General features: G+C 52.0%; 1 protein-coding gene across 1 annotated transcript; it reads right to left on the reverse strand.

Moving 5' to 3' along the window:
• Positions 1-8,307: 8,307 nt before the first annotated feature.
• On the reverse strand, positions 8,308-11,637 carry VPS25 (vacuolar protein sorting 25 homolog; the record flags this gene model as incomplete). The annotated part of the gene is made up of 6 exons (XM_026071190.1): positions 8,308-8,986; positions 9,493-9,568; positions 10,112-10,200; positions 11,193-11,246; positions 11,375-11,520; positions 11,615-11,637. Coding segments are annotated over 6 exons (501 nt in total), but the record flags the coding sequence as incomplete, so codon positions are not given.
• Position 11,638: the final 1 nt, after the last annotated feature.

The raw sequence follows: 11,638 nt of genomic DNA on the forward strand, positions 1-11,638 counted from the left end.
CGCACCGGGCTCCATGCACCGGGCACCGGCACCCGCACCGGGCTCCATGCACCGGGCACTGGCACCAGCACAGGCACTGCGCACCACGCACGGGCACCAGCATGGGCAGCGCGCATGGTCACAGCGCCAGCACAAGCCCCAGGCTCCACGCGCTGGGCACAGGCATGGGGCACTGGCACTGCTCACCGGGCATCATGGCCCAGGCGGCGCACACCGTGCACGGGCACCGCACATGGGGCACAGGCTGCACGCACTGAGCACTGGTGCTGGGTGCCGCGCAGCGGGCACAGGCACTGCGCACAGGAGCTCCATGCAGCGTCCCTGGCACTGGGCACTGCTCTCTGCACGGCACACGGGCCCCGGCACACAGGCACCAGGCTCAGCGTGCAGGCTGTGTGCGGGCGCAAGGCACCGCAGCGGGTGGCAGGTCCGATGCAGGGCGACTGCTGCAGCCCCGTCCTTTCCCCAGCAGCAAGCCTAGGTCTGAGTCCAGCTGCTGCTCCATGCAGGGAACCAGAGCCACATGTTTCCAGGTCGCTCAGTCAGGGGCTCCTCAGCCCTCCTCTCCTTGCAGAGCCAGAAGTGGTCGGTGGGGCTCCGCCAGCCTCTTTCCCTCCCAGGCTCAAGCCAGCACTCTGCTCTCCAGCAGCGCTGGAAACGATCCTGGCAATGGGGCTAGCGTAACTGAAGCATCAGACAGGGTGACGCAGGCTAAACTGAGCTGTAGGGAAATGCTTGTTTTAGACATTTACTTAGAGCTTTTAACTTGAGATTTCAGAGCAGCGTGTTTACAAGAAACAGCAGCTGTCCCTCTCTCCCAGGTTGCAGGCAGCAGCTCCTGCTACTCGCTGTTCTGACAAGCTATCAGGTCCTGTGCCTGCGTGCTCAGCCTGAGACAACCCGTCCTCTCAGTTTGCTACTGGGTGAAATCCTAAAATTAGGGTCACGCAAATATTAAGATATGAATACCTGTTCCAGTCATGCACTAACCCAAAGTGTGGAAAAGAGCTTGTTGTCTCTACAGTTTAAACTAAGAAGTTGTTCTACTCAGTGGAACTGTTTACACAAAATACAAAGCAATTGAAGCCGACGTTAATTTATTTTCCCTAAGGTCAGATTGTTTCTATTCAACGATAAGAAAAACATTAAGGGGAGGATTGAAATGGTAGCCCAGCAATGTCCTCCACATGGATTTCAAATGCTAACCCTGCATATGCAGGATGACACCGAGCGATCCCTGGGCTGCAGCTCCGATTCACAGTACTGCTGCAGCACATGTCTAGCACAGCTGCAGCCCCACAGATCCCCCCGGCTGGGCGGGAGGAGGGAGACACATTTAATGAAATGTTGTTTCCGCAGAAGCCCTGCACAGGCTGCGTGTCAAACTGCTAATCTCCTGAGCACAGGCAGACTTGTGCTACCTTCACATGATCCTGTTCATTCACCCCTGCTTGCCCAGCTCGCAAAACAAAGGAACCAGGTGAAACTGCCCCAAGAAGAGAATTTGATCGGGTGTCTCTTTTTTGCTTGAAAACCGCTAACGTGCAGCCTGAGCTGGTGAGCTGAGAGCAGTGACCACATCCTTACCTACACGCAGTGTTCCCAAGAGCACGCTTAGGGCACGTGTTAGTGGGAGAACAGTCACCGGAGGCTGAAACATGTATGTTTAACGTCTGCCCCTCCGCAGCACTCTGCTTGGCGCCTCCTGGGAGAGAGGGCCCCTTGTCCCAAAGCACCAGAGACTGATTGTTGCCAGAGACAAAAGGCCAGGACAGATGGGCTGATAGGTGTGGCACTGTCAATGTTCCTGGTGTGGAAGACTGTTGTGTTGTAAAATATGACACAGTTGGACTCCACTCTGCCAAATGAGGTGTTTTATTCAGATGCACCCTTCTGCCAGGGCAAAAACATCCTCCCTTTTCACCAGATCCACATCCAGAAAGGAGGGTGTATCCCTGCTCCCCATGCAAACACCTCCCACATGTGGCGCATCTCAGGCTTTCCCATTCCTACTGAGCTCTCTCCTCAAGCATCTTGCAGGCTGCACAAAGTTAAAGAGCCTGGGCACAAGCCAGGTGACCATCTGCCAAAGCCCCAGGGGGAGACAGGAGGAGAAGGCACATGAAGAACCATCCTTCATGCCCCATCTTTTGACTTTTACCTCTCCTCCAGAGCCCACCAAAGCCATAGGAAACGAGGCTGCAGCTTTCCGACTCATCCAACATACGTCAGGCTTAAAAAGTTCCCTGCTTAAAAAGTAATTGCTTTTACTTTTATCCTATCCTGAGTGCAGTTTTCAGCAAAGCTGGACATTTCAGTCCTTTCTAGCTGAACATCCTCCACTTGATGCACAGAGCAGCGTGGGGGAACATCAAGTCTCGTTCTACAGCCGCCAGAAGGGAGGCAAATCCAGACACCACGTAGCTCTGACACAGCCACTGGGGCCTGTCCTTCAGGGTGGGATATCAATCTCAGCACCATTCAGCACAAAATGATTGCTTCCTAAATTAAACAGAAAAATGAATCTATCCTCAGAGAGAAACACTGCTGCTCTGGAGGTGAAATTCCCACCACCTCCGACACAGGCAAGCGCTCCAGAGACGGCACATTCAACTCAGCCTGCCCCCAGGCCTGCTTCTGGCCCATGGGTCAGAGTTCAGAGGGAGAGAAAACTGATCCCACCTCTCTGTTCTCTTCCGCACAGGGAAAGAACAGGAATGACCACAAGAGAGACTGTTACGTACGCTCTGTGGGCATCTTCCTGACCTGGTATCAAGCTGGAGTCAGACTTGGGCTGAAAGCAGAAAGTTCCAGTCCACAATCAACAGCTCATTCCCAGTGCTCAGAAAATACACACAACACCCTTGCACGTTATCAGGGTGACGTTTCTTTTAGGCTTGCGGTGCCAGTGCCAGCCCTTCACTTTGAGGAACCGCTGTAATCAGGCGATTTAACCTATTTTTCACATGCCTTTGGCTGCCAGGAAGAGAACAGGGGACTGTGTAATCACTCTCCTTGGGATTAGATCACTAATCAAAGAACTGTTCAGCTAAGTGCTCCAGTGTCTCCCTTGCTAGCTCCAGCGAGCACTGCCAGAACTTGTCCGTTCTGACCTCAGAGCTCCTGGCAGGATAACTGTGGGGCCAAGACAGGTCCAGACACAGAGGAGGTCTGTGTACCTATGAAGCTCCTTTAGCCAGCGATGCCCAGGTGTCTTCCACGTGAGACGGGGTTACACAGTGCAGACTGGACAGCATGGCAAGTGAAGTGGCAGATCTGGCTAGTGTGACAAGTGAGTTGAGCTTCCTGGGAAGAAGGAGGCAGAAGAAGGGAGCAGGATACAGACAAGGTGTCACAGGAACAGCGGCAATGGCATGACTAGGCTAGAGGGCCAAGAGAGGTGAACATGGTCAGAAAAGCCCAGCAACACATCAGCTGCACAGCCCTGCCATCCTTCCTTCACACCACCCCTTCCTGGCAGGCATAGGATCCAAGCACTGCCTTGAGCGTAAAGCAGGATATTACCAACCCCTCCAGTTAAAGAACTCCCAAATCTGTGATCCCAACAGGGACAGTGACCAAGGAGCCATTTCCTGGCAGGCTGCAGCACTGCATACCTGCTGGCATCCCCACCTCATCTCACCGTGTGCCATCGTTACCCCAACGCACATAAATTCAGGGAGGATGAGGTGTCATTCCAACCTCAGTTGTGGCTTTAGCACCAGGCAGATAAGTCTTCTCAGGATTTCCTTAGCCCAGAGTTACAGATGTAACCCATGTCCAAATTTATCCCAGGTTACATATCTATCAAACTGAAACAACTCTTGATCCTAACTAGCTGCACTAAATGAAAAAGTTCTGAACTTTTTCCTCCCTGCGAGCAGTGGGATCTGAGTCTGCATGGCCTGATAGCACCTTATCTCAGCACCAGACCCCTGTGCTCCACCTTGCCCTGGCCAGTGAGCCTATAATCAACATGGCCAGATGTGGCAGTGACCTCAGAGTCCACAGACAAGGTCACTGGCCAGAATTAGAGATCTGCATAGCCCCACGTCAGCCAGCACCGTCTACTCTGGAAAGCCCCCACCTCGGGGCTGTTTGCAGGACCGGGGTTTGAAAGAAGTGTCTCCTTACGAATGCACAGTGATAGAGCACCCCGATTCCTACCAGGGACCAGACACTCCGTGATAACGGACTAAACTGCCCCCAGCCCCACGGGCACACTGACTACCCTAAACAGTACAGCAGTGAAACACTGGCATGATAGCTCTCGCCTCATCTGTGCCACGGCACCACATTCTGCCTGTGCAAGGAAACAGGCAGCAACGTTCGAGGAAACGGGGCCGTTCAGGAGAGGTAGAAGCACACGCAGCTTCCCGTGGGACACTGCTGCGCACCTGGGCGATGCAGGGAGGGGCGTCCTGCCGCCGGCAGGAGATGGAGACACAAGGGAACCAGTGACACCTGATCTCTTACTGCTTCCCTTACCACCTAACCCAGGCTTTGTGCAGCTCCCACTGCCTGTTCTCACCCCTCCCCATAACTGCAGCACCCCCACAGCCCTTCCCCAGCCCAGATCCCTGAAGCAGGTTGTTGTTGCCCGTACAGTTAAGCACCACAATCTTCTCCAGGGACTGGCCGTGTGTTACCTGCCTGCTCCTGGTTTTCTCTTCTGACCCTAGAAAGTAGAATCTTATCTAGGTGACTTTCTGCAGCTTTGCTGACCAAGCCCCACTCGGGCACTTGGCTGTTTTCCTCTCAGCATGCACGCTCAGCCCTGCACTTAATCCTGACCACTGAGCTGTAACATACCCGCGGCAGTTCTTCCTCTACATTTATGGATGGCTTGTTTCATGAACGGTTGCTAGTTGTTTCATTTTTTACTACATAAGATTGTTGGATTTCTTCCTGTGCTGCCAAAGAATATAAAGGGAATGAAGTGAAGCAGAGCCGGGACAAGGAGCCAGGGTTCTGCCTTCCACCCGCTACCACATGGTGTTCTCATTCCTTTCTGAGCCTCGTTTTCCTCACACAAGTGATGACAACTCTATTCCCCGCCGAGTTTAAGGCTAGAACAATGCTGGTCAGAGCAGTGGGCTAAACTGTACCCATGTTGGTACACCTTTGAGTGTAGATAGTGGGGGTTTTTTAATTGCATAATGCCAAAAAACCTGTGACAAAGGATCAGGACCCTCTGCACTGGATGCAGACTGAGGCAGCCTACCACAGACAGCTCACAGGTATGACACAGCACAACAGAAGAAAATAGGCATGGGAGGAAGCCATCTGAACAGACTTTAGCAATGTTCCTTAGCAAATACTAGCCTTCCTTGCGTTTGCTTTGTTCTGGGGAGGGTGCGCAGCTCTGATGCTGTGCATCTGGAGCACACTGAAGAGGCATGATGGTTTCAATTAAAGGGAAAGTTGTGGCTGGAGGCTATTACGCTCTTTCCCTCTTAACAGCTTAATTATGTCTCCTTCCAATCTACCTAGCACCCAAGGGCTTCCAAAGCAGAACAGCTCTCACCCACACATCTCTGGCCAAGGTAAGCCAGACTAGCTCTGATGTCCCAATCCCATGATTACATCATTAAACGCTACAGAGCACTGTACAAAGATAAGGAAGCCAGTTCCAGAGGACAATAAAAAAAAGCTTTGTTCTCGCCTGCTGGCAGGTGCTTACATCACCATGAGCTACAAACTGCCACTGTCACCGTCATAAGAAGGAATAGCCAGCGAGCGTCTGGTCTCCTCCAGACACGGCAGTACCAGCTAGTGGCTGCTCTTTCAGTCGCACAACTCTTCCTACATACATGAGCCAGTCGGATAGTCTATCTGACACAAAGGCAGCATTTGTGCGAGCCCTTCGTTGCCACTGGGCAATGCCTGCATTACATGGCACCAGAAAACTTGCACAGAGAACAAGCGGCAGCGCATCACACAAGGAGCTTGCAGGCATGGCTAGACATGACCTGTTGCAATTGACGGAGAGGGTGTTTGCACCCACAAGTGCAGAAAAAGGTATCGTACACCATGTCCGTTCTGAAGGAAGGGGGAAGCATATTCTTCCTCCTCTTCTCACTGAGTAAGCAACTAATTAGGAAGCTGAAAAAGAGCAGTGAATGACTGCCAGAAATGTTTTGGAAAGAAAAAGGCTAGTTTTAGGCTTATCTAATGTCACATCAGCCATTTCCTAAGAAGGGAACAAATTTAATTAAGAACACAGATTCGCTCAAGGAGAGCAAGGTTATATACAGCAAATGCAACTCATAAGAGAAGACAGTGCTGAGGGGTAGGCAACACCTATACGAAGAGCAAGAAATACAAACATCCTGGTCCTGCCTGATAAAGACTCATTATTCAGGGCTAAAAGCAGGTGCCATCTGGCACACACAATAGCCAGCACAAAAACAGCTTGCTGCAGCGAGTGCAAGAGCAGCAAGAGGAGAGGGCACAGCAGCAAGAGAGGGGAAGACTCAATATGAGCAGCGTGAAAAGGGCAGGAGAAGCAGATCTTAGACATCACAACAAGCCCAGAGTAGACACTGGTAAAAGACGATTCCTAAGTGGAGACTTTCCTGGCTGCAGTCTGTGCTGCAAACGCACAGGGAGGATCCCAGTTTCACCAGAGACCCGTGATACAGGCACAATCCAGCACAGAGGTGCTGCGAAACAGGCTGGCGGGCTAGGAGCTCCAGGAGCGTACGTGCTCCCTCTGCTGGGATGCTGAACGAGGCTCCAGGCACGCAGCCTGGCAAAATCTGCGCTGGCCTTCCCTTCCGCAGACATTGCTGGCTGCGGCTGCACAGAACCAGCTTTGCTGAGCCACAGTCACATGTCACCTGGTGAGACAGTGCACAGCGGCATGTATGCCAAGACAGGCCTTGTCATCTTTGTTTCGATGATGTATCCATCCACTTTAAAGATTAAGCAATACGTGGTCGGGCACAGAAGAATATCACATTCATCCTGTCTCTAAACTCCTTCGCCCTTTAACAGGGACTCACAACCTAGGCTGGCAGAACAGACACTTGACTGAGATGGAAGGAGATGCTACCGTCAGGGGTTAAAAAATACGGCATGCAAAACCGATTAGAGCTCACCTCAAACTGCCAAGTGGCTCTGGCACTGATGGGAGGCAGGCATGTCACTGTGTGCTATCTGTTTACTCTCAACTAAACCATCAGAATTCCTGTAGAAATGACAGATTCCAAAAGGGATCTCAGACCACATTAGCCCAACATGACAAGAACTCAGCACTAATGCCAATGGTGCCTTGTTCCAGCAGCGATGTGCAGGCACACAGGAATTCCTCTGGAAGCAATAAGGTACAACATTGCTATCACCAGTAACAGAGTGGAACATTTATAACTAGTCTCCAAATCCAGTTCAGGAGCAATGTGCCTGCAAGCAGACAGGTACAGATTAAGACAGAACATCACACTGACCCCAAGTCAACAGGCTGCCGCTTCAGAAAGGAGATCTTTTACCTTCATAGTCCCACCAACTCAGTCTGGACTCTGGCATCTTGTCCACACCGAAAATTATCTACTGTTGACAACGGCTGTCAGCAGCATTGCAGCTGAACCCGTGCTGAAGAGTTCTCCAAAAGAAGGGCAGGGAAGGACAAACTGTTCAGCACTGGCTGAGGAAAGACAGCCAAAACTTGCCAGAGGGGCAGGGGCTTTTTGTTCTGTACAATCGTAAGAATGACAGTAATGGGCCTGATTAAAGGTCGATACAGCCCAGTAACCTATGTCTGAGTGCAATAAGTACTGAACACTTTGGTGAAGAACTCAAGAACAGGTAAGTAGAGTGTGATCCTTCTCCGGTTACAGCTGTCCAGCTTTCACTGGTCAGTGATTAGGAATTTACTGGGTCAAAGACTGTACCTGGGCCATGGCTTCTGATCAGCTGTGTACAACATTATCAGGATTAAGGATCTGAAAACTTAGTTACACTCTCTGCTGGCCTGCCTTTTTACAGAGCTTAACTCACCAGCTCTGTAACAAACCTATTAGCTTTCAATGAATTGCACATGGAAAATGAAAATAAATTTTGCCTCGAAGACGTTAGCAGGTAGTAAGAGCCCAGATGGTCCATAACTCAGGCATGTGAAAAAAGCACTCGTACTACCTGCTTCCAAATCAGGGGAGGTGGCTTTGCAAGCAGAGTCATGACAGGTCCACCCCCTCCCCAGCATGCTGCTACAGTCATATGCTGCAGTAAGGAAACATGGACGAAGGGCAATAACTCGTACACCATCCTGTCACTGATGGAAAATAAAGATAGACAAAAAGACCCAAGCTGCTCTATAAATACATCTTATTTTAATTATTCCAAATTAGTTCCTTGGCATCCATATTGCACAGCCTGCTTTGCGGCAAGCACACATCATTCTTCTGTTGAGGTCTTTCATACCACAGCAGCTACAGCGAGTTCCGTGTGCTTGCTCTCACTACACTTAGCAATGCAACAAACGCAGGGCCCAAGTGAATGAGTGGAAGGTGGGAGGGAGTTGCCCTTAAGGCCAGGCTTGACTAGCCAGCTGCAGAACCCACACTGGCTGCTTTCCTAGGAACAGGGACCAGTAAGAGGAGCGGTTCCACTCCACTTCTGGGGTGGTCCCTTTCAGACCTGCTTAGAGCAGCTTTAACCTCTCAAACAGAAATCAACAGGGAGAAAAGAAAGAGCATCTCTGAATATTTCTGAGAAGTCATGTCTTTGGAAGGCTTCACAGATTCTCCGTGCCCCAAGAAATCCAAAGTATGCAGCTGCTTGCAGTCACTGCTTGAAACCAGGCCAGGAGATTGAACCTTCACAGCTAGAAATGCTTCAGCAGCCAGAGAAGAGAAGAAGGAAGAGGGTTCCTATTAAAAGAACTTGACGCCTCGGCCATCATCCAGCGTGATAATTTCAGCTTTGTGCTCTTGCTGCAAGGCTTGCAGGGCACGAAGCAGCATAGACTCATCCAAGCCATGGAACTCTAGGAAAGGACAAATATCCCCATCAACAGAAACAAAAAGAATCACGTCAGAAAACAAACAGGCTTACAGAAGTCTATGACCGATGACACTGATGACACCTTTCAGACTCCAGCACCACAATGTGACAGAATCATCACTACATTACTGCATCAGGAACAAAGCCTGAAGGTTAACAGACAGAAGGAGGATAAATACATATAGCAGTCTCAAAGGCAGCAAAGAAGCTATGCAGGAAAAGAATACACCACACATCTCATGCCCGGTAAAGGTAAAGAGCTTGGCACTAGGGCAGGGGGAGAGCAAATTGCAAACAGTGGTAACAGGGAGATGTCAGCGCTGAACTGTAAAAAGGCTTCAGTGTTGCATTTCCCAGTGGTGATCAGCGTGAGCTTGTACAAGCAATTTTAAAATACTTAACCTACAAAACTATGATCTGGCAATTGTTTATGCTTTCAAACCAAGTGTGCTCTGAAAACCTGCTCCAGAACATGATACATGACATTACCTTCGTTCTCTGTATCATCTCCACTGGTTAATTCATACAGTGTGAATACAGAATTTGTCAAGCCATTCTTCAATACCTGGAAAAATAAAAGCAATATAGCAAATCTTACTTGTGTAAAATCCTCAGCATCTAGTACATCTTAGTGCAAATGAAATGGAGTGTGGACAATGTTCAATGAGCAAAAACTCCCTGGAAATGCTTTCTAGCATTGGAGAGTCAAGAAAAGATGTCTAATAAACTAAGACAGTTCCCTTCTCTGTCCTTCTATTCTTTGCTCTTTCTGTCCATGCCTAAGAACATGTTTTGCAATATGGACTCATGTCATAAGAAGGCAATGCAACAACGCTGCTTTATCCTCACTGTGGAACAACCAACTACAGTAACAGAAGTAGTCACGTCCATCTACTGTTCAAATTACATCTTATAGCACGTAAAAAGTTAACATCTCCACGCATCTCTGCGACAGAGAGAAACGGAACCAGAAAGGTAAAAATAGTGAGAAAGCAAGACACCAAAAATCACACTCATCTTTTTCACAAATCACTGCCAATACCAGCTGTCCTCCCGGGCGCAGGAAGAGGGCCTGGTCTGCAGAGTGAGAGAGTTCCTATATCCTCACCCACTGATAGATGAGCTTTCCCCACTCTTCTGGTCTCTTCCACATGATCAGAAAGCTGGATTTGTTCTTATCTAACCATTCCAGGTTCCCTACAACCAACATGGAAAGGTATTTAATCAGAGCACAGGTCTAGAATAACAATCATGACCGCAGATTTCATAATGCGTGCTGGATGCTATGCCTACAGGCAGCTTCGGGTACCTACTTCACCACCCTACGGCTCTTGCTGACTCCCTAAACATCTCTGCATTTGCACAAATTCATTTCTCTTTCAAAAACCCTCTTCCTCCAGCAGCTTGCAATGCGGCAGTTCGAATGCTGCACGTGGACCGACAGCACAGACACCTGCTGCAGGGGACAGACGCCTGCCACCGCAGGGGAGGGACACCTGTCCCGAGGGGCAGGATCCTGCTGCAGGCACTGGACACCCACCGCGAGGCATGAGGGACAGACGCTGTTTGCCCAGCATGGGGGATGGACGCCTGCCGTGGGGCACAGACCCCCACTGTGGGGCACAGAGGCTGTAGGCCTGCCGTGGGGCAGGGAGGTCTGCTGTGGAGCATGCAGCTTGCAGGCCCGCCACGGGGTGCAGAGGCTCCCCATGGGGCAGTGACACCCACTGTGGTACATGGATGCTGTAGGCCTGCCGTGGGGCACGGGCATTTGCCATGGGGCATGGACGCTGAATGCCTCCACTGCAGGGTGTGGATGCCTGCCGTGGGGCAGGGACACCTGCCATGGGGCACAGAAGCTGTAGGACCACTGTGGGGCAGGGACACCTGCTGCAGAGCACAGATGCTCACCATAGGATGCAGAGACTGTAGGCCTGCTGTGGGGCACGGATGCCCTCTGTGGGGCACGGACGCCTGCTGTAGGGCACAGAGGCTGTATACCGCCGTGGGGCAGGGATGCCTGCTGTGGGGCAGGGAGCCTGTAGGCCTGTCACAGGGTGCGGACACCTGCTGTGGGGTGTGGAGGCCACATGTTGCCGTAGGGTGTGGAGGCTGTACGCCGCTGTGGGGCAGTGACACCCGCTGTGGGGCGCGGAGGCCGCACGCCGCCGTGGGGCAGGACCACGCACCTTGTTTGCGGAGCTCCTCCAGCACCACCTGAACAGCCTCCAGCGGGAGCTTCCCTGCGCCAGCGTTAAGGACTCACGCAACGAGCGGGAGCGGGGCCCGGAGCAGGCAGCGGGGCCGGGAGCAGGCAGCGGGGCCCGGAGCGGGGCCCGGAGCAGGCAGCGGGGCCCGGAGCAAAGGATACGCTGGAGGCGGCGGTTGGCGAAGAGCGGCCCGTCCTGCGCCTCACGCACCGTCATGGCGTGCAGCCGCTGCCGCCGGCAGTAGCCCAGCACCAGCGCGCACCAGGCGGCCAGCTGCTTCCGCCGCGTGTCGCCGTTGGGCTGCAGCCTGCAACGCACCGCCGTCAGGCCCCCGGGCCCGCCGGGAACGGCACCGGCGCCGGGGCCTGCAACGGGGGAGGGGGCCGGGCGCCGGCACTCACGTGAAGAAGGGCGGGAAGCTGTAC

The sequence above is a fragment of the Apteryx rowi genome, unplaced genomic scaffold, assembly GCF_003343035.1.
Source record: "Apteryx rowi isolate R43461 unplaced genomic scaffold, aptRow1 scaffold_323, whole genome shotgun sequence".
NCBI lineage: Eukaryota > Metazoa > Chordata > Aves > Apterygiformes > Apterygidae > Apteryx > Apteryx rowi.